General features: G+C 50.6%; 2 protein-coding genes across 2 annotated transcripts; one reads left to right on the forward strand and one right to left on the reverse strand.

Moving 5' to 3' along the window:
• Positions 1 to 75: 75 nt before the first annotated feature.
• Ftl (ferritin light chain) lies at positions 76 to 2171 on the forward strand. The gene is made up of 4 exons (XM_008845020.3): positions 76 to 392; positions 681 to 827; positions 1055 to 1180; positions 1840 to 2171. The coding sequence occupies exons 1-4, from the start codon at positions 291 to 293 to the stop codon at positions 2014 to 2016; spliced, it is 552 nt and encodes a 183-aa protein (XP_008843242.1). The 5' UTR covers positions 76 to 290; the 3' UTR covers positions 2017 to 2171.
• A 1052-nt stretch (positions 2172 to 3223) lies between these two features.
• Positions 3224 to 26951, reverse strand: Gys1 (glycogen synthase 1). Its single transcript, XM_008845019.3, has 16 exons — positions 26645 to 26951; positions 25007 to 25188; positions 22942 to 23133; positions 21255 to 21440; positions 20428 to 20572; positions 17218 to 17335; positions 16581 to 16701; positions 15835 to 15941; positions 14606 to 14665; positions 14437 to 14515; positions 11274 to 11387; positions 10922 to 11048; positions 7633 to 7728; positions 7378 to 7541; positions 5355 to 5435; positions 3224 to 5189 (listed from the first exon to the last, which is right to left on the reverse strand). Exons 1-16 carry the CDS (start codon positions 26760 to 26762, stop codon positions 4863 to 4865), a joined length of 2217 nt encoding a protein of 738 aa, XP_008843241.1. The 5' UTR covers positions 26763 to 26951; the 3' UTR covers positions 3224 to 4862.
• Between the last annotated feature and the right edge of the window lie 298 nt (positions 26952 to 27249).

Consider the following 27249-nt stretch of genomic DNA (forward strand, 5'->3'; position numbering starts at 1 on the left):
CAGTGATTGGCTGACTGCGGTCCAGGCCGCCCACCCGGGAGTCGCAGCCCACTGTAAAAGCAGCCGCGCTCTCCCGGCTCGCAGTAGCCCGCCCGGAGGTCTCTGGTTCTGTGTCTTGCTTCAACAGTGTTTGGACGGAACAGACCCAGGGACTTTTTTTTTTTTTCTTTCTTTATTTCTTTCTTTCTTTTAATTTCCAACCGCCTTCCAGTCCCTCCAGTCGCCGCGTCCGGGACCAGCTCTCCAGCCAACACCGTCTCCTTGCGGTTAGCTCCACACTGCCCATCAGGATGACCTCCCAGATCCGTCAGAATTATTCCACCGAGGTGGAGGCTGCGGTCAACCGCCTGGTCAACCTGCACCTGCGGGCCTCCTACACCTACCTCTCCCTGGTGAGCTACCCCAGGCTACCCCTCCTGTAACTGCGGGCCTCCATCCCGCAGCGCATGCGCGGCCTTCTTTGTTCCTCCGGGTTGTGGAGAGGGCGGAGTCCTCCCGCCTGGGCCTTGCCCTCCTCCGACTCCGTTCTGTTTGAGGCTGGGTCTCCCTGTAGCCCAGGCTGACCTCCAACTCGCTGTGGAGACCAGACTGGCCTCGAACTCGCGGAGATCCGCCTTGCCTCTGCCTCGCGAGTGCTGGGATTGAAGGTGTGGGCCCTTGTGTGTATTTCTTCCCCGCAGGGCTACTATTTCGACCGGGATGACGTGGCTCTGGAGGGCGTGGGCCACTTCTTCCGCGAGTTGGCCGAGGAGAAGCGCGAGGGCGCGGAGCGGCTGCTCAAGTTGCAGAACCAGCGCGGCGGCCGCGCGCTCTTCCAGGATGTGCAGGTGAATGCGGTCTGCAGGCGACACCTCCCAGGAGGCCGTGCTTGCGGAGCCCTGGAGAAGTTGGGGGCTGCTGCGTTGAGTGCCAGTCTTGAGGGGTTTAACGGCAGAACATGGAGGCAGCTGGGAATCACTCCAGGCCACTCCCTGATCTCCTGCAAATTTAGACTTGACTGGATGAGGGGTACTGCGTAGGGCTAGTTGTGAGCCATTTTTTCTCGTGTGTGTAGAAACCAGCTCAGGATGAGTGGGGTAAAACCCAGGAGGCCATGGAAGCTGCCTTGGCCCTGGAGAAGAACCTGAACCAGGCCCTCCTGGATCTTCATGCCCTCGGTTCTGCCCGCACAGACCCCCATGTAAGTACCTTGGTCATCCTTGGTCCCTGTTTTTTATTTTTAATGATTAAGTTTATTCGAGACTGGAGAGCTGGCTCAGTGGTTAAGAGCATTGGCTACTCTTGCAGAAAACCCGGGTTCCAATCCCAGTACCTACATGGCAACTAACAACCGTTTGTAACTCCAGTTCCAGAGAAAACCCTCTTCTGATGACCTCCGTGGGTATTGCACGACGTGGGTGCACTTGCGTGCATGCAAGCATTAACATTGATACGCATAAAAAATAATTTCTGTAAAAAAGATTTATTCTTATTTTATGGGTCTGAGTGTTTGCCTTTGATCCTGAGTGCAGGGATTAAATGTGCACCACCACCCAGGGCTTTTTTTTTTTTTTTTTTTTTTTTTTTTTTTTTTTTAGATGATTTGTTTTTTTGAGGCGGGGTCTCTCCCTGTGTTTCCAGTGATGCCCTTAACTATGTAGCTCAGGCTACCTTTGAACTTCAGTAATCAACCTCCCGCCTCACCCTCCTGAGTTGAGTGGGGTGAGTGGGAACAGTTGTGTGGCACCATATACCCCACCCAGCTCTACCTACTCTTGAGGGCAGATTTCCTCTGAGCCCATCTTTAGAGGCAGTTCTGCTTCTCCAAGGACTGAGTCTCTGATGTGTCTGGTCTCTCAGCTCTGTGACTTCCTGGAGAACCACTTCCTGGATGAGGAGGTGAAGCTCATCAAGAAGATGGGAGACCACCTGACCAACCTCCGCAGGCTGGCTGGACCCCAGCCTTCTCAGGCTGGCGTTCCTCAGCCATCACTGGGCGAGTATCTGTTTGAGCGGCTCACCCTCAAGCACGACTAGGTCTCCATGCATTCCAGGGGGCTCCCTCCTCTGCCCTGCACTGCTGGCTCCCAGCCCTCCGCCTGATCCTCTCCAGCCACTAGGCAGCTTTGAAACGCCCTGGAGCCCCTCCTAAGCCTTGGACCAACTGAAAATAAAGCATTTTTGAAACAGCAGCTGATGATTTTGTGTGTGTGTGCGCATGTGAGAGAGGGAGGGAGGCATGGTGGGGTGGGGGACAAGTCAGCTCCATCCTGGTTTTTTTGGTGAGTCTGATGCAGCCTAAGTCAGCTGGGGTGGCTTTGCTTTATTGGGGAGTAGGGACTACACTGAGCTATATTCCCTGTCCCTGAAGGTACACAGGGCTAAATACAAATGGAAGGTAAAGGCTGCAATCCCTTTTTGTGGGCAAGTTGAAGCTATTGAGATGCAAGTTGTTTGGCTTCCGGGAAATGCCAGTACAGGTATGCTGGGATTAACTGTCAGGAGGATCTAGCAGCCAGAATCACAGGTGCCCACCCAATGGGTGCTGAGCTAGAGTTTGGGGTCCATTAGAGGATATGAAACTTGGGGTCATGGTTCAAATGGGAACTGAAGCCTGGTCAAGGGTCAGAGGCATGGGGTAGGGACACTGCTGTCAGCTTTGATGCCTTCCCCTCAGTGGTGGGAAAGGAATCCACTGCTCTGTGGGGCCAGTCAGATACTTCAACCCAACCCTGCCCTCTTTCCTCATTGCACTTCTGGGATCACAGGGAGGGAATGAGCTGTATGCTGGTCACACTGACAGGAAGGTGACCCAATCCACAGGAATTACAGCTTTCTAGTTAGTTCCCTGAGTGCCAAGATAGGAGACTTCAGCCGTGCACGCAGAGGGCACTGAGGCCCCACTGAGTATGGGGACCAGAGGTACAAACTGCTACAGCCAATTTGTCCAACTGTGAGTACAAGCCACACGTGGCCAGTATTACTGGGAGACGGGATTTAAGTTTTGGGTGGTCCTGGGGATGGAACCCAAGTCCTGGCATGTGCCAGGCTGGCAGTCTGCTGAGGCACACCTGCCTGCATTTCACTTTTTGAGACAGTCTAAGTTGCCCAGGGTGGCCCTGTGAACTCCACTCTGCAACCCAGGTAAATTTGAACATTTAGCCCTCCTGCCCAAGTCTTGATGCACCACCAGGCTGAATGCCCTGTCCATCTTGTATATCACAGAAACACTTTACACCCAAGATCACCAGAACCAATTCTTTGCCACTTGCAACGCAAATCCAAAGCATCAGACACACCTTCCTCGAACAATGGCCAAGTCTTTCCACAGCAGGTAGTGAGGTGGAAGACCCAAAGAGGAAAGAGCAGTAACTAAAACCACAAGGAAATGGCCTGGGGAGTGTCTGTAACTGCCAGCACTTGAGAGGCTGAGGAAAGACTGCTATGAGTTTAAGCCAACCTGGGTTACAAAGCAAGACCCCACATATAAAATCTAACAAACAAAAAAGCCAGTGAGGACCAGGGGAGTCAGGAGGGAGGCCTGCCAGTGAGGACCGGGGGAGTCAGGGGGGAGGCCTGCCAGTGAGGACCGGGGAGTTGGGGGGAGGCCTGCCAGTGAGGACCGAGGGAGTCGGGAGGGAGGCCTACCAAGGGCACAGATCTGGCCACACTCGGTGACTCTTAAATACAGGTGTATTTTTCATGTCTTGACACGGCAATCACACGCCTTCTGCCCTCCCCCTCTGGACTGCAAACCAAGCAGGGCATCAAGCCAAGCACTGCATATGTGAGGGGCCCTGCCCATTCACTGAAGCAGGGGGCAGGACGCAGCTTGCAGGCAGAAAAGCCTTGGGGTACATGTGAAGCTTCTAGAACCCAGGGGACTCAGTTCTAGATCAGGAAAGGGGATCAGGATGTAGCACAGTGATAAGACTCCTGACTCAGTGGTGGGGACCCGGAACCCAGTGGTTTCACAGAGGGCCGAGCAGTCGTGGACAGCCAGTTCAGTCATCAGGCATTCCCTGGACAGGACACGGGGGACTGAAGAAAGAGTAAGATCTGGTCCAGAAAAAGCCAGAGTAAGGCAAAGGTGTCTGGTCCAAGACTGCATGCTCCCTTGAAGAAAATAAATGAACCCACAGTACCCATGGAGGGCAATACCTGCAGTCTGTCCTGACACCACAGTCATGGGTTGAAATGGAGGACCATAAACATTGTTATCTTTGTATTTTGAGATAGGCTCTCATGTTGCTCAGCCTAGCCTTGAGCTGTCTATGTAACTGAGGATGACCCTGACCTCCTGAGCCTCATGCTGGGATTACAGGTGTGTGCCACCACGCCCAGTTTATGCCGCACTGGGCATAAAAGCCAGGGCTGGGCAAGCACCCCACCAACTGAGCAACCTCCCCAGTGCATATGGTTATAGTAATCCCTGAAGTGCCCTAAGTCTGGACTTGGATGTCCCACTGGCAGGGAAGTCATGTGGTTTCTAGCACATGATAGTCCCCAAGGGCAGGCCTGAGCTTAGCATACTCTGTACACTGCAGGTTCAGAGGAAGAAGCCACAGCCTGGAAAACCAGCCAGGTTTCCTAAAATCTCTGGCACTGCAGAAAAATGGATTCCTGGTCTCTGAGACCCAGTCTAAGCCTGGAGACTCCAGAGAACAGAATACACTCTGTAATCCAAGAAAGGCACAGCGTCATGGAGTGTGGGGGCTCCAAGAGTTGGAGTGGGAGGGCTAGAATGTCTGGAAGGGGGGGAGGCTGTAGACCACACAGGGCAGGTGGCCCACTCGGGGTCTGGAGTGGTGATCAGGTCCGGCCTGTCTGCACGGACCCCTCTGCAGGAGGGACACAGGAGAGCAGGAGGTGTAGTGGGGGGCTTAGTTTCGTTCCTCGCCCAGGGAACTGGCAGGGCTGAGGGGCTCACTGGGGGTGCTGATCGAGCTGGAGGGGCCAGTGTCCACCGAGTTGCTTCGCCTGCTACCGCCGGTGGACGAGGCACAGGAGGCCCGACGTGGCCACTCGGGTGCCCGGATGTTGCGGCGGTCCTTGGCAGCCTCTGCCTCCTCATCGTAACGCTCACCGTCTTCCACCAGGGGTCCATCTCGGGGCTCTTCCTCATCCTCACTCTGGTGTGGACTTGAGTGTCGAGACAAGGAGGGTGATGGTGGCACGGAGGCTGGCCGTGGGTAGCGGTACCCCTGGGCCTGCATACCCAGGCACAGGCACAAATCACAGTTTAGTGGATGCCACTGAAGGCCCCATAGGTGTCCACTTGCCCTCAAGCCCTTCTATCCCCTAAATGGACCCCCACTCCTAGCCCAGCATAGCATTGTTGCTACCAGCCCACCATTGGTCCCACATCCACTCACCGCATCTGCCTTGTGAGGTTCGTAGGTGAAATGATCTGGAAAGGCCTTGGCCAGAGCCATGTGGCGGGCAGACATATAGTACTGGGCAGAAAGGGAAAACCGTGTCAAGAGTTATAGGGCACACCCTGCTTTCTGGCAGGTATATCCCAGTCACATTTTAAATTTTATTTATTTATTTATTTTTGGGGAGGGTCTTTTTGAGACAGGGTCTCTATGTAGCCCCAGCTGCCCTGGAACTTGCTGTGTAGACGAGGCTGGCCTGTTTGGTTTTTTTTTTTTTTCCTTTTTTCTTTTAAAGCACAGTCAAACATTCCCCACCCTCACTGGGAGATTCTAGGCCAGTGCTCTACAGCTTAAGCATGTCCCCAGCCCCAGAACCCTACCACTGAGCCACAATGCTCTCCTCTCATTGGTGGATTCTAGGCAAAGGCTCTACCTCTGAGCTACAATCCCAGCATCTTTTTAAAAATATGTATTTTATTATTTTTATTTTATGTGTATGAGTGTGCTGCCTGCATGTAAGTGCACCCATGTTATGCAATGCCCATGGAGGACAGAAGAGGGAGCCAGATCACCTCAAAATGGAGTTATGAATGTTAGCTGGTATTTGAACCTGGGTCCTTTGCAAGGGCCAGTGCTCTTAACCGCTGAGTCATCTCTTCAGCCCAGGACCACACCTTTTATGCAGATGAGTACACTGGGCAAAACTTTCTCATTCTATCTCTCTATGCAAATGTTTGTATTTCAGTTTTACCTCACATCAAAAGGCAGAATTGGGAGTAAACCATTGTTGGCCAGCATGCCCAGCCTGGCCAAACCTCTTTAGGCAAGTAAGAACTCTGACCCAATGTTATTCCTAGAAATTAATTTTCTTTTTCTTTTGTACATGTATGTGTGTGTTTATGTGATTGTATGCAGGTATATATTTATGTGCAGGCACACGTGTGGAGGTCAGAGGACAAACTCAGGTGCCGTTCCTTGGGTGCTGTGCATTTTGTTTTTTTTTTGTTTAGGATTTTTTTTTCCCCAAATTTATTTATTTTTGGCCTTTTTTGAGACAGGGTCTCCCAATAGCCTCAGCTGTCCTGGAACTCACTATGTAGACCAGGCTGGCCTTGAACTCACAGAGATCTGCCTGCCTCTGACTCCCAAGGGCTGGGATTAAAGGCGCGCACCACCACACCCAGAATGGATTTATTTATTTTTGAGTGTATGCATATGTATGTGTGCTTCGAACATGCACAAGGTCAGAAGAAGGCACTGGATCTCTCAGGACTGCAGTTACACGTTTCACGCATGCTAGGCTTGTTATGTGGGTGATGGGATTCAAACTCTGGTTCTCCAGCCAGGCATTGTGGCGCATACCTGTAGTCTGGGCACTTGGGAGGCAGAGGCAGGCAGATCTCTGTGAGTTCAAGGCCAGCCTGGTCTATATAGCAAGTTCTAGGCCAGCTGGGGCTACAAGGGAGACCCTGTCTCAAAAATACCAAAAAAGGAAAAAAAAAGATCAGCTCTTCCTCACCCAGTAGTAATCAACTGTCAATAGTTCTTTGGCTAAGATTGGGGCCTGCTGTCCATTTCCAGAGTTCTGTGCTGGGATATATATTTGCATTTATATTATATGTGAGTATTTTGACTGCATGTATGTATGTGTACATGTGTACTATGTTTGTGCTTGGTGCTCACAAAGGACAGAAGAAGGGGACAGTCATGAACAACCATGTGGGTGCTGGGAATTGAACTGAGGTCCTCTGACTGTCCAGCCATCTCTCCCACGGTTTTGTTGTTGTTGTTGTTGTTTTGAGACAGGGGCTGTGTACCCCTGGCTGGCCTGGAACTCACAGAGATCCACCTGCTTCTGCCTCAAGAGAGCTTAGATTAAAGCAGTGCATCACCACGCCCAGCCCAAAGATGAATTTCTTAAAGGGACAAAACTGTTCTACATAGGAGCCCCTGGCCTGTCTCCAGCCTCTCAAGGCTGCGGAACCAGGGGCGGCCTTGGCAAGGGAAGGGGGGGTCATACCCGGCCTAGGTACTTCCAATCCAGCAGGTCCGACAGGCGCTCGGTGCGGTTCCGCTGGATGATGCGCTGCCTCCGGCTCTGCTGGCAGAAGCTGTACAGGAAGGAGGTGAGCTGCGAGCAGGAATCGTCAAGGCTGCGGAACCTCCGGTCCAGAATGTAGATGCCTGCAATGAAGGGACCAGGGCTGGGGGAAGTCTCCCCAGGACTATAACCCAGCCCCCACGCCCCAAGCTCTCGTCCCCTTTCTTCACTAACCATAAGCTGAGGGGTCTGCGATGTGCTCCTCCATGAAGCAACCAAAGCCGGAAAGGTTGGTGGAGATGCTGGGGATGCCCATGACCGTGCACTCCGCTGTGGACCAAGTGTGCAAGGGCAAGTTCAGCAGGTATCTTCTTCCCATCTCCACAGCGCCACTTGCTGGCGCCCTAGCCAAGCGGACCCTCGCAGCCCACACCCCCGGGGCTTGGAAGCACGGGCCATACCCTCCTCACTCAGAGACTCAGAAAAATGAGTTCACTTGCACCCCCAAAGTTAAGCATGTGTGAAAGGACACGGCAATCTGCGTGTATGTAAGTGCACACATGTCGGGTGTTTGTGAGCACACTGGATCTTCTGGAACAGGAGTTAAAAGACCACTGGATTGGCCGGGCGTGGTGGCACACACCTTTAGTCCCAGTACTCCGGAGGCAGAGGCAGGCGGATCTCTGTGGGTTCAAGGCCAGCCTGGTCTACATAGTGAGTTCCAGGACAGCTGTGGCTACAGGGAGACCCTGTCTCAAAAAGACCAAAGGGGGTGGGGGTGGGGAAAGAAGACCATTGGGTTGTGGGTGTGTGGGTGTGACACAGTGTACTACCTGTGTTATCATATGGCCATCGCCAGGTTAGTTGTTTTATTAGATAAGGTCTCATATAGCCCAGGCTGGCCCTGAACTCACAGATATTCTCCCATGGCTCAGGACACTGAGGCAAGAGGAAGGATATTAGTCAAACCTGGGCTACAGTGACCCCATTGCATACACTGTTTTCTAGGCATAACAGAAAAGGGCTAGAGACCCTACTGTGTAACACCAATTACTTTAAAATTTTTTTTAATGACAGAGCCTGACTATGTAGCTCAGGCTGGCCTTCAACTCACAGATATTCTCCTGCCTCTGCCTCCCACATGCTGGGAATACAGGTGTGCACCTCATTCATTACCACTTTAGTTAGAACAGCTGTGACTACTTGTTTTGTTGTTGTTGTTTGGGGGTTTTTTTGAAATAGGGTCTTCCCGTAGCCCCAGCTGCCCTGGAACTCACTATGTAGACCAGGCTGGCCTTGGACTCACAGAGATCCGCCTGCCTCTGCCTCCCGAGTGCTGGGACTACAGGCATGTGCCACCACACCCAGCAGCTATGACTACTTGTGAGCGACCCTGAAGATCGGATTGACCTGCTCTCACAGGAGTAGGGGGGGAAGGTCTTTAGACCCCTCACCTGAGACTCCTCCCTCCCAGCTGTAATCGTGACCCAGATGAATTTGGTCTCAGAAGGATCTAGAGTATAGCGTATGGAAGGTTAACTGAAGGGGGACCCATCTGTGCAACTATGGGGTGGGGTGAGACTTCTGGATGAAACAGATGCTTAGGGTCACTTGCTCTCCTGTAAATAACCCCTCACCTATGCTCTGCAGGAATGCCCAATCAATTCCAGTTGGACATTGGGGGAATCATTTCTTCTGTCTTTGGTGCCCTATTTGGGGTGAGTTTATTCAGGTCTCCCTCTCCAGGACAAGTTCATGCAACAGAGCCTGTCTTCAGAGAGAGAGAAAGATGGGGGCTGGGGAGATGACTTGGCAGTTGGAGCACAGACTGTTCTTGCAAGAGGACTGTGCCTTGATTCCCAGCACCCTCTTGGCAGCTACTAAGCATCCGTAGCTCCAGTTCCAGGGGATCTGACACCCTCTTCTGACTTCCTCTGGCATTGCATGACATGGGTACACTTACACACATGCAGGCAAAACACTCACACACATAAAATAAAAATGTTTAAAGAGAGAGGGAGAAACACAAACAGCCAGATTTGGTGGAAATGCGAGACAGAAGTAGAAAGTTCAAGGTCATCCTCATATACATAATGAGTTTGAGGTCAGTCTGGGCTACACAAGACCCTGTTTCAAAACAAAACAACATGGGCTGGAGAGATGGCTCAGCAATTAAGAGCACTGGCTGCTCTTGAAGAGGACTAGGGTTTGATTCCTAGTACCAGTTCCAAGGGATCCGATGCCCTTTTGTGACCCCATGAGAATTGCATGGCAGGTTGCATTTATGTACATGCAGACAATACACTCATATAGATAAATTTTTAATAATAATAACAAATAAAAACAACAACAACCCTCCTCATCACTCATTGTGGTGGTATGCCAGCACTCAGGACGCAGAGGCAGGTGGATCTCTGTGAGTTTGAGGCCAGACTGCTCTACACAGTGAGTTCGGAGCCAGGGTCACGTAGTGAGACTCTGCCTCAACAAACAATAAAACTCACAATCTCTTCTCAGTGAGGGGGAACTACAGATGAGTAATTTCAGCTCACCGCTCAGGAATGAAGAGAGATGAGGAGAGGTGGGATGGCACAGGGGGCACAGGAAAAAGCTCAGGTGACAGCAGGCTTGCCCAGCATGCACAGAGCCCTGGGTTCCACAGCCAGCATCACGTAAACTAGGTGTGGCGGGGCAGGTTTGCACTTTCAGCACCCAGGAGTCAGAATCAGGAGGAACCAGAAGTCCAAGGCTAGCCTTGGCTACTTAGCAAGTCTGACAGGCACTGGGGACAGATTAACCTCATCAATTATGTCAGTGAATTGAGATGTGCCTGTGTTTGGGGAGACTGAACAGCAAACTGCAGATGAGGTCATCAATAATCTCCACTTGAACTGAACAGGAGTCTTCTAGTCCTGAGTCCTTGGCCCTCTGTGTCCCAAAAATGTACACTGGGGTGCTGGAAAGATGCCCAGTGGTTAGGAGCACTGGCTGTTCTTGTAGAGGACCCAGGTTCAACTCCCAGCACCCACATGGTGGTACTCATACATCCATGAGGGAAAACACTCATACATATAAAAAATAAATAGGACCAGGGTTCGATTCCATATGGTGTGAACCATCTGTAACTCTAGTTGCAGGCAAATCTGACACCCTCTTCAGACCTCTGAGCGCACTGCCCAAGACGGGTGCACTACAAACATACAGGCAACACACCCATACAAATAAAAATAGGGCTGGGGAAATGGCTCAGGGCTTAAGAGCCCTGGCTGCTCTTAAGAGGACCTGGGTTCCAATCCCAGCACCTACATGGCAGCTAACAATCTGTAACTCCAGTTCTAGGGGAACTGATGCCCTCTTCTGATCTCCACAAGCATTTCATAACACAGGTACATTTACAGATATGCAGGCAAAACACACATAAAAAATAAAAAAAATATAAATTTTAAGGATAAAAAAAAGAAAGGTACCTGTCAGAGCTGAAAAAGAACCCAGCACCCTCCCCTCCCCAATCTCCTGCACTCACCTGGAGTATACCCCCAGGGCTCATAATAGGAGGGGAAGACCCCAAGATGACAGCCACGGACAAACTCCTCATAGTCCACGGGGAGCAGAGGGCTTGTGGAAGAGAGGAACTCTGGGTGAAAAATCACCTGTCAGTGAAAGATAATGGCTTAGCTACTTCCTAACAATGCAGAGATTGGCCTGCCTCTGCCTCCCGAGGGCTGGGATTAAAGGCATGCACCTCATTCTCAGTCAGGGTTCTTGCTAAACACAGCAGTGTCATTGGTAAACTAGAGGGACAGGGAGTGTGACACCCAGCAAGCAGCCCTCTCCTCTACCAAACCCAAACCACCACAGGCCAGCTCTGTCCTCACCTTCACCCGGTCAGCACTACTGTTAAAAAGGCCAATTCGGCGGATGGTGGTCAGGATGGGGTCTGAAGAGTCATCCAACATATTGTGGGTGCACACAGGGGGGAATGATTGACGCTGTAGAAATTACAAGTGAGGTGGAGGTCAAGGGATGGACAGAGAATTTGCCACTTCTTCATGGACCATGCTGATCCCAGAGACCCAAACAAGCCACAAATCCTGATACAAATCAACAAAGACTGATCACCTGAATCCTAGTAGGCTTTTTCCCTAAACCGCTATGAGCTTAAAGAAAAAAAAAAAAAGTACAACCCCCAGCTTTCCTTCGGGCACTCACTGCTGGTGTTAAAATACTCCATAGGTTATAAGGAAGTATATTTTGTTATATAATCTTGACTCTGTCACTAAAGAGACCCCAAGGAATTTTAAATCCCCCAGCCACGGAGCCAGTTATGCCCACATGGAACCAAAGTGAGGGCTGCTGCAAGTTGTAGTTTTCTTATGAAAATCCATACTAAACCACAGGAGGGAGCAAAAAGCCCGCGAGCCCAGGAACCGCAGCAATACGACAGAGCTAGATTGACAGGAAACCCTAGAGGTCACAAAAAGTTCTTTGCAACTGTTTCATCACCTCATTAAAACTTGTAATGATAGGCAGTTTAAAAGGATCAAAAATCTACAACTCCCAGCAGCACCAACCTAGGATATTCCTGAGGCAGTCTCCTCACATTGTCTAAAAGCACTTCCTACCTCATCAGTGCACTTCAGCTACCTAGACTCCGATTCCCCAAACTCACCAACCCCTACCTCAAGCACCAAAGTCCTTTGAAAAGCCTGGAATGAAAGAACTCCCAGAATCCTCAAGGGCAGTAAGTCAGTCAAGGTAGCGCAAAATGTCCCAGGGGCTGATGGGAGTTGTAGTTCTCGATATTGTGCTTTCTGTTTCTTAATCACTGAATTCCACTAACCTCAGAAATTAAAGAGGGCTCTGTGAGAAATAAGATACAGCCTGAGGAAGAAGAAATAGAGGCTGCTTTCTCTACGAAACACTAAGCGTCTTAGCTGATTGGCTCTACCCTCCCCCACCAAACGCCCCTAAAACTACCATACCTAGCAGCCCCTTGGGGCAGATTTGGCAGTTGCAATTCTTTGGCAAGGATCTTTACTCTCAGGGCGAGTTTCTTCAGCCACTGACAACCTAAGGAAACTACAACTCCCAGCAGCCCACATGGCAGGATGTTAACTAAAATAGCCTGCCCAACATGCTCATGGGAGCTGAAGTTTTATCAGGCAAGTCTCACCCTTCTATGAAAGAAATTCTTGGAAAGAACCACATTTGACTCTTCTGTAAGACTGATTAACTGATTAGAATTTCAGTGATTGAGATGGGTTTTAAATGTTGTGGGTCCAAAGCCTAATTACAATTTATCTTGGGAGATTATCTATCTATCTATGAGTATTATGCCTGCATGTAGGTAAGTGCACCCGTGTTCTGCAATGCCCACAGAGGACAGAAGAGGCTGTCGGATCCCCTGGAACTGGAGTTATGGACAGTTGTTAGCTGCCATGTGGGTGCTGGGATTTGAACCCGGGTCTTCTGCAAGAACAATGTTCTTAACCGCTGAGTCATCTCTCCAGCCCTAGCCATCCATCTATATTTTTAATTTATTTAAAAACATTTTTATTATTTTTATCTCGTGTGTGAGTGTATTGCCTGCATAGATGTAAGTGCATCTGTGTCATGCAATGCCTGTGGAGGTCAGAAGAGGGCATTGAATCTCCTGGAACTGGAGTTATGCATGGTTGTTTGCTGCCATGTGGGTGTTGGGATTCAAACCTGGGTCTTCTGCAAGAGTTGTCAGTGCTCTTAACTGCTGAGTCATCTCTCTGGCCCCAAAATTAATTAATTAATTAATTTGTTTTTGGTCTTTTTGAGAGAGGGTCTCCCTGTAGAACCAGCTGGCCTGGAACTCACTATGTAGACCAGGCTGGCTTTGAACACACAGAGATACACCTGTCTCTACTCTTTAAGTGCTGGGACTAAAGGCCACCACATCCAGCCCACAAATTTATTTTTCATGTAAGAGTGTTTTGCCAACATGTATGTAAGTGCACCACATGCATGTAATGCCCTTGGAGGCCAGAAGAGAATGTCAGATCCCTGGAACTGAAGTTGTGGACCTTTGTTAGCTGCCATGTTGGTGCTGGTGGACCTTTGTTAGCTGCAATGTCGGTGCTGAGAACTGAACCTGGGTCCTCCACAAGAACGTTCAGTCAGTGCTCTTAACTGCTGAGCCAATGTTGGGCTATCTTTAGTTGCCTTATTTGCCATTCCCTGCCCACCTCTGTGTCTTACCTAACACCTTGGTGAGTAACAGATAAAAACTTAGGAATGTATTAGTTTCTAGTTTCTATCAACCAAAACACTGAGTGTTCTCAGACAGCATCTGAGGCCTGTAGCAGAGATTTCCCCGCTTTGCCACAACTTTTCTACCTGATATTGACACACACACACACACACACATACACACACACACACCAGCACACTTGGTATCAATCATTTTAAACTGTAAAACCACTAACAAAAGAACATAAATCAAAAGATACAGTCCTAAATAGACCATGACCAAGTGGGACTACAGGCGTGCACCACCACGCCCTGCTCCAACAATATATTTTTAAAATGCTTTGATTTATAACTTTGTTCTACTACCATAAATACTTAATCAAACTGTTGTTACTACACTGAAACATGGAGTCTGAGGTAGCCTAAATCTATGTTCCCAGATCACAGGCACTCATATTTGGCTCCAAAATAAACTATCATGCCCTTTGAGGTGAGAGCTGTGAGGTTTTTAGGTCTTTTGGAGACAGTCTTCCCATAGCCCCAGCTGGCCTGGAACTCACTGTGTAGACCAGGCTGGCCCTGAACTCACAGAGATCAGCCTGCCTCTGCCTCTGCCTCTGGAGTGCTGGGACTAAAGGCCTGCACCACCACGCCCAGCCCCAGAGCTGTGTTTTAATGTTGATGCTTCTGTGGATCTCAAAATCACAACCTCCATAAAGGGCCATCCAAGGACACAGAACTCCCAGAAACCTCTGGGGCACGTAGCCTTGGGGACTGTTGGGAACCATCAGCTCTCCGCTCAGGGGTATGGACCATTACCTGTGTGGCAAAGATTGCTCTCTTCATCATAGTGAAATCTTCCTTGTCCAGCATCTTGTTCATGTCTGGGAGGCTACCCCTACAAGGGGGAGGGAGAGGCATGTGGGAATGGGGTGGAGGGATGGGTCAGGGTCCTGATGCTGGCAACAGAGCCTGGGCCAGAACTCACACCAGTAAGGATTCATAAAGCTTCCTCCCAAACTTCTCCTTGACTGCGTTGGCTGTGTCCCTGCAAACAGAGGACAATGTCACAAACACACCAGCCACTATGTACTGTCATGCTTTGGGGGCCACAGCCATACTGGGGTCTGGGTAGAGAAGCCTTGCCTCCAGGGATTTCTGGCTGGAAGATGGAGCTTGGCGATGCTTGAGTTCCTTGAGCTGTGTGGCTGAGGACAGGTGGCCTTTCCTCCCTGACTTCAGTGACTCATCTATCAGATGAGTATAAAAATAGAATCAACCTCAGATGCTTTCATTGAGTCAAAGAGGTCAGGAGGAAACAGGGCACACGGGGAGAGCCTTCCAGAAATGTCAGCTATTATTAGGGCTTGGATGAGTCTTGGAAGGTGTGATGCTCAGCCCTGTTTTATAAACAAGGTGAATAAGATTCTGGGAGGAATACCTTTGCACATGAGTTAGGAAAGAGCATCATTCCATGCCTCCTGAGTTACAATCCTCCCAGGGCCGTAGCCCATGTTGTCCCTGGGACATGCTGATCTCTCGATCTTTCTCTCTCCATTTTCTGAGACAGGATCTCCCCATGTAGCCCTGGCTGGCCCTGGAACTCACAAAGATCTGCCTGTGCCACCACACCTGGCATTGTTTTTGAAGCATTGTTTCATGTCTTCGAGGCTGGCCTCAAACTCACTCTATTGCTTATTACGGCCTTGACCCTGCTACCTTCACTTCCCAAGTGTTGGGATTTCAGACTGTGCTACCACACCTGGTTCATACAGGGTGGGGAACTGAACCCATGGCCTCTTGCATGCGGGGCAAGCACTTTACTAACTGAGCTACATTCCAAGCCCTTACTATTTCTCAATTAAGTATTTGCTGTTCTCAGGGCTAACAACAGTGCTGGGCACATGGTAGATATTCAAAGACTGATGGACAATGGATGACCAGGTTTCACAGAGCAGAGACAGGTTCAGTGAAGGAGCAGTGGTTCCCCTACATGCACAGGGAAAGCCATGACTGGGGGCATGAGGGGACCCCCTACTGTGTGATTAGCAGAGCCTTGATTATGTGTCATACTTGTCTAGCCAGAGTACATGCCCTGAGCAACATCACTAGGAATGGATGTAGCACCCTAATCCCGTCACAGATGGCCACAGTGAGACACACTCAGGGACACAAAAGGGTAAGGGGACCACAAGGTCCTGGCCCGGGGCTGCTAACCAGAGCTGCTTGCGCACAGCTTGACCCTTCAGGGTTTCCACATTGAAATTGTTGGTTCGAGCCGGCATGATGAAGAAGGCTACAACTGTCTGCTCACTGCCATTCACCTGGAACAAGAAACAGAGTGAGGTCAGAGCTAGAGCTATGGCGTAGCTGCTAAGGGAATTATGGGGATTCTGATCTCTTTTCTTTGAGAATACAGGAGACTGAAATCAAGGTCTCCTGCACAGGCAGGTGCTCTATTGCTGAGCCACATCTAAGCCCCTCACTGGGAGATTCTAAGCAGGGGCTCTACCACTGAGCCACATGTTGGGAGCTATTAGTATTGATATGGGGACGAGGGCAGCCACACCCCAGCCCCTCACTGGGGGATCCTAGGCAGGGGCTCTACCACTGAACCACATGTTGGGAGCTATTAGATATGGGGACGAGGGCAGCCACACCCCAGCCCCTCACTGGGGGATCCTAGGCAGGTGCTCTACTGCTGAGCCACACTTCCAGCCATCTTTTATTTTGACACAATGTCTCACTAAGTTGTGCAAGTTGACCTTGAACTCACTCTCTAGGCAAAGACTATCTCTGAATTTGTTATCCCTCCGCCTCAACCCCTGAGGTACTAGGGTTACAGACATGTGCTACCAGGCCTGACTTTAATCTTCTTTCTGGTTTCCATAACCAGCTCTGGCTCTGTTCTCCCCAGTATGTACAAATGACCACCCTCACTCTGACCCATGAACCAGGCTTACTCTGAGCAGATAGTTGAGCCGGGCCAAGGCCTCCAGGAACACATCAGCTCCTTTGTTGGAGAATTCGTAGCGGCCGGCGATAAAGAAATACAAGGTCTTATCTAAGTTAAAGTCCAGGTGCCTAAACGAGTCACATGAGAGAGTGAAGCCCATGCTTACCCTGTGGTACTTCTCTGAAAACCACAAATCCCAGAAACCACAGGTCTAAGACATTTTACACAATACAGTCATCAGAGGGACCCTGGGAGTTGTAAGATTTTCTACTGAGACCAGGCTTTACTGTGCAGTTCATAGCTCTAGATTTCAGAAGTAATGGGGCTCATGGCTGTCCCATGGCTCCCAGACCAAGGAGTCCACCCCAGCCCTCCTCCCTCAGACCTGAGGAGTCCAGACCTCAGCCCCCTCCCCCCTCAGATCCACACATCCAGGTCATCATCCTCTTCCCTAACTCCCAGGGTTCCTAAGCCTTATTCTCCTCTCTGACTCAGGGGTCAAGGTCATAACCATCTTCTTCCAGTCCCAGAGATCCTAACCCAGCCCTCTTCCCTCAGACTCATTGGTCGAGACTCTAGCTGACTCCCTCAGACCCAGGGGTCTTCACCCCCACCCTCCTCTCTTAGCTACCTGGTGCACATACCCGTAAAAATGGCCCCTCACAAACTCTTGGATCCGAGCTTTGCTCTGAGCATGGAGGTTCTGGAACTCATGCATGGCGGAGAACTTCTTTATGTTCAGGCCATTGGGGGTCACGATATCTGGGATTAGGGGAGAAGGTCCCATGTTCATTTCTTCATTCTGATCAATGCCGTTGACTGACTAAAGGAAGGGAAGACCCCTTTCATTTTTTTTTTTTCTTTTTTTGTCTTTTTGAGACAGGGTCTCCCTGTAGCCCCAGCGGTCCTGGAACTCACTATGTAGACCAGGCTGGCCTTGAACTCACAGAGATCCTCCTGCCTCTGCCTCCCATGTGCTGAGACTACAGGTATGTGCCACCATGCCTGGCTCCTTTCCTTTTATAACTTCACTGCAAGGGCCTGTGGTGACCTCGGCTCCCATGGAGACCAACTTACTCTGCGACTCGATCTCATCCTGTCCCAGGTTGCTTATTTTCATAAGCACAATCTCGGTCTCCTCAAATGGATAACGACACAGGGACCTGATACACGCCAGTGACTCTGGGAATTGTAGTTCCTTCTCCCACAATGAAATATACCACCACAGTTCCGAATCTCCCAGAATACACTCTCTTCTATTTATTTTCTTTTTAAAAATATTTTATTATTTTTGTTTTATGTGTATGAGTGTTTGGTCTGCATGTATGTGAGTGCACCTGTGTTATGCAATGCCACGGAGGTCAGAAGAGGGCGTCAGATTCCCCAGGAACTGGAGTCAAGGACGGTTCATAGCTGCCATGTGGGTGCTGGGAATTGAACCCAGGTGCTCTGCAAGAGCAGTCTGTGCTCTTAACCGCTAAGCCATCTCTCCAGCAGCCCTGGGTTGGCCTTCAACTAACAAAGCTCCTTGCCTCAGTCACCCAAGTGCTGAGATTACAGACATGCTCCATCATATCTGGCCCAGGACTCAAGCCTCTTTTAGGGACCCAAGCACTTTCTCTCCTCATACAATTATTATTATCATTTGGAGTATTAAGAATGGAACCAAGATCCCAGCACTTGGGAGGCAGAGGCAGGTGGATCTCTATGAGTTCAAGGCCAGCCTGGTCTACATAGTGAGTTCCAGGCCAGCTGGGGCTACAGGGAGACCCTGTTTCCAAAAAGATGGAACCAAAGGGCTGAAGAGATGGCTCAGTGGTTAAGCACACTGGCTGCTCTTCCAGAGGACCCAGGTTTGGTTCCCAGCATCCACATGGCAGTTAACAACCATCAATAACTCCAGTGCTAAGAGATCCAATGCCCTCTTCTGACCTCCACCGGCACTGCACCACATAGGTGCACCTATCTACATGTAAGCAATACACTCCTACACATAAAAAAATAAAAATAACGTGATGGCGCACGCCTTTAATCCCCAGCACTTGGGAGGCAGAGGCTGGCGGATCTCTGTGAGTTCAAGGCCAGCCTGGTCTACATAGTGAGTTCCAGGACAGTTTGGGGCTACAGGGAGACCCTGTCTCAAAAAGACCAAAAAAGAAAAAGAAAAAGAATAAGCCAGGCACGGCAGCACACACCTTTAGTGCCAGCACTTGGAAGGCAGAGGCAGGCGAATGTCTGTGAGTTCAAGGCCAGCCTGGTCTATCCAGTGAGTTCCAGGTCAGCTGAGGCTACGGGGAGACCCCGTCTCAAAAAGAATCGAACCAAGGGCTTCATACATGCTCGGCATGCATTCTGCCACTAAGCCACTAAGCTATATCCTCAGCTCACCCACTTCTTATGCACAGTGGGGCTAGGGAGATAGCTCAGTGGGTAAGCGTGCTTGCTGGGGAAACAGCAAACCCAAGTTCAAACTGCAATACTCAGTAAAGTTGGGTATGGCTGAGTGAGTGTGCCTGTAAGTAACCACAGCACTGGGTATGGGAAAGATAGGTGGATTCCGGGAGTAAAAGCAGCCTAAGAAAAGGGCAAGCTTCAGTTCAATGAGGTACTCTGTTTCAAAAATGAAATAAAATAAGCTGTTGGGGCTGGAGAAATGACTCAGCAGTCAAGTGCAACTTGTTCCTCTTGCAGAGCTGGAGTTCAGTTCCCAGCACCCACATGAGGTGGCTCTTAAATGTCTGTAACTCCAGCTGAAGGGGATCCAATGTTCTCTTCCGGTCTCCGTGGACACCCACGCACACATGTGCACATCCACTCACACATGGAAACACACATACATATACACATTAATGTAATATAATAAAATAAATCTTAAAAAAATAAGATGAATAGTGACACCTGACATTTCCTCTGGCCTCTGTATTCACATGCATGGGCACGCGCGCCCGCGCGCACACACACACACACACACACACACACACACACACACACCACACAGAGGAAATTACAACATGTCAATGAGAAACTATACTCCTCAGGGCTGGAGAGATGGCTCAGCAGTTAAGAGCATTGGCAGCTCTTGCAGAAGACCCAGGTTCAGTTCTCAGCACCCACATGGCACCTAACAACTGTGACTATCTCTAGTTCCAGGGGTTCTGACACCCTCTTCAGGCCTCCACGGGCATTGCTCACATATGGTACATTTACATACATGCAGACAAAACACTCATACATGTAAAAATAAATATTTTTTTAAAAATAAGGAAAAACAGCCAGGTGTGGCGGCACATGCCTTTAATCCCAGCACTCGGAAGGCAGAGACAGGAGGATCTCTGAGTTCAAGGCCAGCCTGGTCTACATAGTGAGTTCCAGGACAGCTGGGGCTACAGGGAGACCCTGTCTCAAAAAGACCCCCCAAAAAAGGAAAAACTACATTTCCTCATCAAGACCTAGGGCAACATTTTAGGAGCATGTGGGGCAGGATAAGCACAGGCCTTTTGGGAGTTGTAGTTCTCACCTAACATGGATTGAAAATGGTTAGAAGTCCAGTTCCAACCTTACCTTTTTCAAAAATAAAGTCTGCTATTCCTGTATTCCTTTTGGGAGACCAGCATAGACACCAGCCAATTACTGTATTTTTCAAATAGTGAAATTAGAACTAAAGCAAACTACAACTACCATTAGCCTCCAGAATACAAAAGAGTCAGTCAGCTTCATTTACAAGTTACCGTCTCAACCCAAAGGCCTTTGGGAGTTGTAGTTTTAGTCTCTGTAATAAAATGAAACTGACTGGGACTGAGTTTAGCAGAGTCTCTTACCTCATTCCTATGTAGGGACCGCAGCTCACACCCTACCTGGTTTCCTCTTGAGGAGGTGCTGAGCCTCTATGGCTGTGATCTGGGACACGGTAGTGAACACGTGGGCACAGTGCGCTGCTGCACGCTCCATGCAGTAGCGATGGTAGATCTGCCTCTCACCTGCCTCCTTGTCCACGTTGAACTGGGCAAGAAGGAAGGGAGGTCAGGATAAAAGGATGGAGGAGAAGACTCAGGTCTAAAATCTAGGGTCCTTGGGTAGGCTGGGACTGGCAGCTGGATCCCTGTGTCTGAGGGAAGAGGTTCTAGGCTTGGGCTCCTGGGTCTGAGGGTGGGCTGGGGAGAACTCCTGGGTCTGAGGGAAGAGGGATGGTACCTGAACTCCTGGCTCTGAGAGAGGAGGGTCTGGATTTTTGAGTATGTTGGGGTCGGTGTCCCTGGGTTTAAGGGAAGAAACTAGGGTCTGGATCCCTGAATCTGAGAGAAGAGGCTGGGGTCTGGACCCCTGGGTCTGAGGGAAGAGACTAGGGTATGGACTCCTGGGTCTGAGGGAGGAGGCTGGGGCCTGGACCTCTGGGTCTGAGGGAGGGGGCTGGGGCCTGGACCCCTGGGACCAAGGGAGGAGCCTAGGGTCTGCCCTGGGTCTTAGGGATGAGGGCTGGGGTCTGGACCCTTGAGTCTTAGGGAGAAGGGCTTGGGCCTGGATTCCTGAGTGTGAGTCTGACAGAGGAGGGTTGGGGCCTGGACCCCTGGGTCTGAGGGAGGAGGACTGGGGGCCTAGACACTTGGGAGCTCGATCCCCTGGGACTTCCCAGAGCTTTGGACTATCCCACAATACTTGCTGTCTTCCACACTAAAGCTCTCACATTCTCCAGGTTGTTGTAGAAGTCCACAGCACCAGCACACAGGTATCGGCCCAGCAATGTGGCATGGGTGGTGAAGATGGTTGCCACAGGCAGGCGCCGTGCACGGCACAGACACAGCCCAATGCCTGCCAACCATTCGTGGAAGTGGGTAACCACATGTGGCTTCTCCTCGCTCTGGGCCAGGAACTATGGGGCAACAGGTACAGGGTCACTGTGTTTCCAGAAGTCACCAAAGGAACCAGCAATCCTCAGCATGGATGGACCAGGAAGCAGGGGAGAGGTAACCACAACCACTGTGCACAGAGGCAGCAGTCCCCACAGACAACGGACTAAACCCCAAGTCAGGCCAACAAGCTTGCCTCATCCCCTCAGGTTGATGGAAAATTTTCATGTGTTTTGGCAAATCCTGGTAAGACTAAAATGTTCATGTCCCCAAATCCCCGAAACAATTTCAGAGGTCCTGCTATCTCAATCAAGGGTAGTAGTTTTTTTTTTTTTTTTTTTTAAGTGTACAGGTGTTTGACTGCATGTATGTGAGTGCACCCGTGTTATGCAATGTTGTGGAGGTCAGAAGAGGGGTTCGGATTTCCCTGGAACTGGAGTTAAGGATGGTTCGTAGCCGCCATGTGAGTGCTGGGAATCGAACCCGGGTCCTCTGTAAGAGCGGTCTGTGCTCTTAACCACCGAGCCATCTCTCCAGCCCCAAGGGTAGTTTTTTTTTTTTAATTATATATCTATATTTCTTTTTTTTTTTTTTTTAATGTGTATGAGTATATTGCCTGCATGTGTGTAAGTGCACTCATGTCCTGCAATATCCTCGGAGGTCAGAAGAGGGCATCAGAGCCCCTGGAACTAGAATTATGGATGACTGTTAGCAACCATGTGGGTGCTGGGAGTTGAACCCAGGTCCTCTGGAAGAGCAACCAGTGCTCTTAACTGCTGAGCTATCTCTCCAGCCCCCAGGTAGTAGATTTTTTATAGGCGATAAAACCAAAAAAAGGTGGGGGGGAGTGACACACAATTCCCAGAATGCTTTGCAGCTCCTATTTGTTTTAGGCCATTAAAAATTAAGTTTCCTGAAACTTTTAAATATTAAAACATGGGGCTGGAGGGATTGCTCAGTGGTTAAAGCACTGATTGCTCTTCTAGAAGACCCAGGTTCGATTCCCAACACCCACATGGGCAGCTCACAACCATCTATAACTCCAGATTCAGGAGATCCCATGCCCTCCTCTGTCCTCCACAGGCACTGCATGACACAGGTGCACTTACACATATGCAGGCAATACAGTCATACACATAAGATAAAAATCAATCAATCAAAAGTAAATAAATAAATAAATAAAATCTCAGAACATGAATAAACACCATCATTCTTGGTTCTGATATACATCAAGATCTGTAAGCACCTTTTACTGTCACAGAGAACTACAAGTCCCAGAATTCCTTGGTCAGTCCTCTACTGACAAGACTCCCTGACCCACACCCCTTGCAAATCAGAGCTGATTTATGGATTAAAGAGTCTACAATTCCCGTGATGCTCAGACAGAAGTCCACCCTTTGGTGTGGAGGGTTGGGGGATGAGGGTGGTACTCCAGGGGTGACGGGACATCGGGGGGGGTGCCTGATGGTCACTGTAGTTTCTGGTCTGGGTGGAACCTGTGATGGGTTCTGTAGTGGGGCCTACCTCACCCAGGAACCAGGTGGTGAGGAAGCCAAACAGGACTGCATCATTGGCCTCACGGTCATACCAGGGCACCCCGATGTTGCAGGTATCCCAGAGCTCGCCCTTCCAGCGCTCCAGGGCCCAGGCAGAGGCCCCCACATCCAGGAGCACCACCAGGGGCCCCCCTTCAATCAGCCAGCGTCCGAAATACACCTGTATGGGAGGTACAGAGAGGCCTCAGGACTTTTTGTCCAGGCCAGTTAGATAGATCGCCCACTATCTCTTTTCTGTCTACCATGACTTAATTCACAATATTCTTTTTTTCTTGGTCTTTTTGAGACAGGGTCTCCCTGTAGCCCCAGCTGGCCTTGAACTCACAGAGATCCACCTGCCTCTGCCTCCCAAGTGCTGGGAATAAAGGTGTATATCACCATGTCCAGCTTCACTTTTGTTTTTTTTAAAATATTTTATTTATTATTCTTATTTTATATGTATGAGTGTATTGTCTGCATGTGTGTAAGTGCACCTGTGTGGTGCAATGTCCACAGAAGTCAGAAGAAGGCATTGGATCCCCTGGAACTGGAGTTATGGATGGCTGTTAGCCACCATGTGAGTGCTGGGAATCAAATATGGGGTCCTCTGCAAGAGTAGCCGGTGCGCTCAACAGCTGAACCCTCTCTCCAGGCCCCCACTGGCCTGTTTTATAATCAGTAGCCACATGTCTAACAACATCCATCCTGTCTCTTTGTCCCAGGACTGCATTTTCCTACCCACTTCCAAGCTATTAAAATTACATGTCCTATGGGTTGGAGATGGCTCAGTGATTAAAAACACTGGCTACTCTTGCAGAAGACCTGGGTTCAAATCCCAGCACCCACATGACAGATAACAACCATCTTTAACTCCAACACCTTCTTCTATTCTCCGTGGGCATTGCATGACATGGGTGCACCTACATACATGCAGGCATAACACTCATACACATAAAATAAAATAAAAATAAATTTAAAAAAACAACTGTATGTTCCATTCAGCCACCATCATATTTCTCTGGTGGCTTTTTCCTCCTGAGTCTGTCGCTGTGGCTCTGGGCCACTGTTCTAGCTGACAGAAATGCTTAGTCTCTGCCTCAATGTGGTTTGATCTGGTCAGAGCCTCACTGGGACACCCCTCCCCCACCCAGCTGTTGTCTGCCCTTTGCTGGGGGTGGGGTCTATTCTTAGGAACAGCTGCCCTGGGGTAGGTTTGTGGCTACACTGGGGTCCCTTAGGGACATGGTTTGGCCTGACCAGACACCAGACCCCACCAGAGACACAGGCTATGAATGGACAGATCCAGTGCACCTGTCTTCCTGTCTCTGGCTTGTCGGCACCTTCTGCCTCCCTCTCATAGCCCTCTATCCATCAGTCACGTCTCTTTCAGACCTCATTGTTCTCTCCTTCTCTTTTAGTTTTTCTCTTGTGGTGCTGGGGACAGAACCTAGAGACCATGTTAGGCAAGTGGTCAAGTGCTGAGCCACACCCCAGCCCTCACTGGGGAGCCTAGGCAGGGGCTCCACTGCTGAGCCATACCCCAGCCCCTTCCCTTCTCTCTTTAGACCCTGTATCTGTTCATCTCATAGACTGTTCCCTTACTTCTCTTCTGTCCATCAATACTGCATCTTTTTCACTTCTAGTTCTGACTTTCAATATGAAGCATCTGGTACTATCTCCTTTACCTAACAGAGGTACACTCTCCAAACATGACCACATGTCCACCTCTCTTCCCAAGGCTAGCTGGTTGAAGTGATGATAATGACGGTGGTAGCAGTGGGGACATGGACGCCTGGGGCTGAGATCTCTGCTTCTTGGAGCCATCTTCTGTCTTGTCCACTCGTAGACATCTGGTACCCACCAGCCTATTTTTCACCGAATCCTACATTTATTGAAAGTCTGTTGCTCTTTCTTCCTGAGGTCTCCTGGGAAAGTGCCACCCAAGGCTGCTCATGCCCCCCCACTGTCCACCCTACCCTTTTTCCACCTGTTGCTAGCCCTCTCTTGGCAGGCTATGTCCCCTCCCTGGTCCTGAGTAGGGGCCCATGTCCCACCTTGCAGCCCTTGCTGTTCATGGAATCCAGAGTCCTCTTGAGTTCGGGGATTGGGGGTTCCAGCAGCTCTACCTGGGTCCTCACACCCTGCTCTGTGTATGGGCCAATCAGATAGTAGTTGTCGCCCCATTCATCTCCCGTCACCTTCGCCTTTGTCTGCAGCACAGTGTAGATGCCACCCACTGTGGACCCAAGCACAAGAGGATGGACCCCCACATTGGTTCATAGGTCTGGGATACGGGGTGGGGTAGGAAGTGTGTGTGTGTGTGTGTGTGTGTGTGTGTGTGTGTGTTGCTGGGCAAGGAAATTAATGCAAGCTCATAGAGGAAAGGGAAAGAGGAAAAGCAACCTGGAGGGTGGCCTTCTTGGAGCTAAGGGAGAAAGGGTGCTGGGATCAGGATGCTGCAGAGAGAAAAGCAAGCTGTCTAGTTAGACTTCTGGGTCTGGGACAGGAAAGGGTTGGGAGCCTGGGCCCCTGGATCTTAGGGAAAGAGGAGTCGGGGGGGGGTACAAGGATGGCAGACCCGGGTTCCCAAGCTTCCAGCTCTCAGGAACTGGGTTAAAATCCTCAGTCCACAGAACCATGGAGAGAATGGCTCCATTTAACTTCCCACTCTAAACTTCCTAACCCTGAGTCACAACTCTCCCATGAATCCTGCCTATGGCTCCCTCTGGGCTGAGGACACAGACACGCTGGGGTCCTGTCCCTCCTGTGACCCAGCCTTAGATCCATGAATCTGGGCCCCCAGCTTCCTCACCTCCTGGAGCCAGTGCCCTGGCAGCACACAGCACTTTGTCCACCAACTCTCATCATGTTGGGAGGCCCAGTCTATTTGTCTCCCAGGACACAGCAAATCAAACCCCTCAGACCCACACAGCCCAGCTCCTCGGGACTCCAGCCCAACTTCCTCCTAAGCCAGAAGCTCAAGGTGTTGGACACTGTCTGTCCCGTGTCCGTGTCGTCCCCCCCCCACCCCCAGTACAGGTTCCCGGCCCCTCCCATCCTTAAGGCCCAGCCCCTGACCAATTTAGGACTTCCAGTCTTTCCATTCCATTACGCATGTGTCCCAGGCCAGAGGGAGGCACCTCTTCACTTAAGAATCCATGGCTCGGGCCCTGGGATCCTTCAAAGCTAGGCATTCAAGTTCCTAACTCTGTCCCAACCTGGGACGGAAGAATTGGAGTCTCCAAGGCCCTCTCCCATCGTTGCGACCAAGTGGTCAGGTTCCCAAATGCGCCCTAAACGTTCTATGTATTCGAACTTCTAGGGGCAGTGTCTTTTCAGTCGGATCACAACGCTCCGGGACCCCAAGGAAGTTCCAGCCCACAACTCCTTACCCATCAGGTCCCAGTCTCCCGTCCCTCGCAAACCTCCTGGCAGAACCCAGAATTTTAAGTGCCCTCGCTCCTAGATCAGATCTGAAGTCTCCTTCTATCTTAAGAGTAGTCTCTTGTCCCTTCCCCCCAGGGTGTAGGACGCCTGCTCCAGCCCCTCCCCAAGGACACAGAAGTCACAGCTCCTTCCCCAGCACCCAGAGTCCCCCGTGCAGCTCCGTCCTGGTCTGAATCAGAGCTCCAGGCTGCCCCAATCCCCAACTACCCCTCTTGGTCAAAGGCCCAAACGCCTAGCGAGCTCACCCTTGTTGGCCACCTCCCAGGCCACCTCGAAAAGTACAGTGTTCTGCAGGTCGAACTCATCCTCCCAGTCCTCCAGCCCTGGAAGCGAGGACATAGAGAGACTGCGGGTCAGAGGCATGGCTGCTGAGGTCAGGGGGCTCTGAGCACTACAAGCGGGGACCGGAGAAGTCTGCAGCGAATGCACCAGGCTCGGTGACCCGCCAGGTAGCGGGTGTCCCACGGGGAGATTGCAAAGCACTAGTCTTCCTACTGCACGACCGCACCCCCGCCGCGTTAAAGGCGGACGTAGGTAGCAGGCGGCAACAGCGTCACTGAGCCCCAACGGGAGCTGCAGTGAAGCCTGGCGGCCGCCAGGAGGCAATACCCGCCCCTCTGCTCCCCGATTGGTCCGCGTCTTGGGGGCGGGGCCTTCTGCATCTTCTCATTGGTGGAGAAGAGCCAGCCGTTCCTCCCTCCAGGGAGCGCTTGGACGGGACTTGGCGTGGTGCAGCACGGTAGTGATTGGTGGAGAGAGCTGTCAATCACTAGTCGGGGCCCTTATAAGGGGAGGGAGGGCGGATAGAGAGGAAAGGAGCGTGGAGGACGTGTAGTTGCTGCAAGGGGTT

Source organism: Nannospalax galili, unplaced genomic scaffold (genome assembly GCF_000622305.1).
Source record: "Nannospalax galili isolate Female #2095 unplaced genomic scaffold, S.galili_v1.0 scaffold960, whole genome shotgun sequence".
Classification (NCBI taxonomy): Eukaryota; Metazoa; Chordata; class Mammalia; order Rodentia; family Spalacidae; genus Nannospalax; species Nannospalax galili.

Bases quoted from the DNA above. Each gene is read 5' to 3' on its own strand.
- Ftl (XM_008845020.3), top strand. From the start codon at position 291: ATGACCTCCCAGATCCGTCAGAATTATTCCACCGAGGTGGAGGCTGCG. The intron at 393-680 runs GTGAGCTACCCC...TCTTCCCCGCAG, and splicing joins CCTACACCTACCTCTCCCTG to GGCTACTATTTCGACCGGGA. The intron at 1,181-1,839 runs GTAAGTACCTTG...CTGGTCTCTCAG, and splicing joins CTGCCCGCACAGACCCCCAT to CTCTGTGACTTCCTGGAGAA.
- Gys1 (XM_008845019.3), bottom strand. From the start codon at position 26,762: ATGCCTCTGACCCGCAGTCTCTCTATGTCCTCGCTTCCAGGGCTGGAG. The intron at 14,666-15,834 runs GTTAGCAGCCCC...CTCTGTTTGCAG, and splicing joins GCTGTGCGCAAGCAGCTCTG to GGACACAGCCAACGCAGTCA. The intron at 7,542-7,632 runs GTTAGTGAAGAA...CCTTCATTGCAG, and splicing joins CGCAGACCCCTCAGCTTATG to GCATCTACATTCTGGACCGG.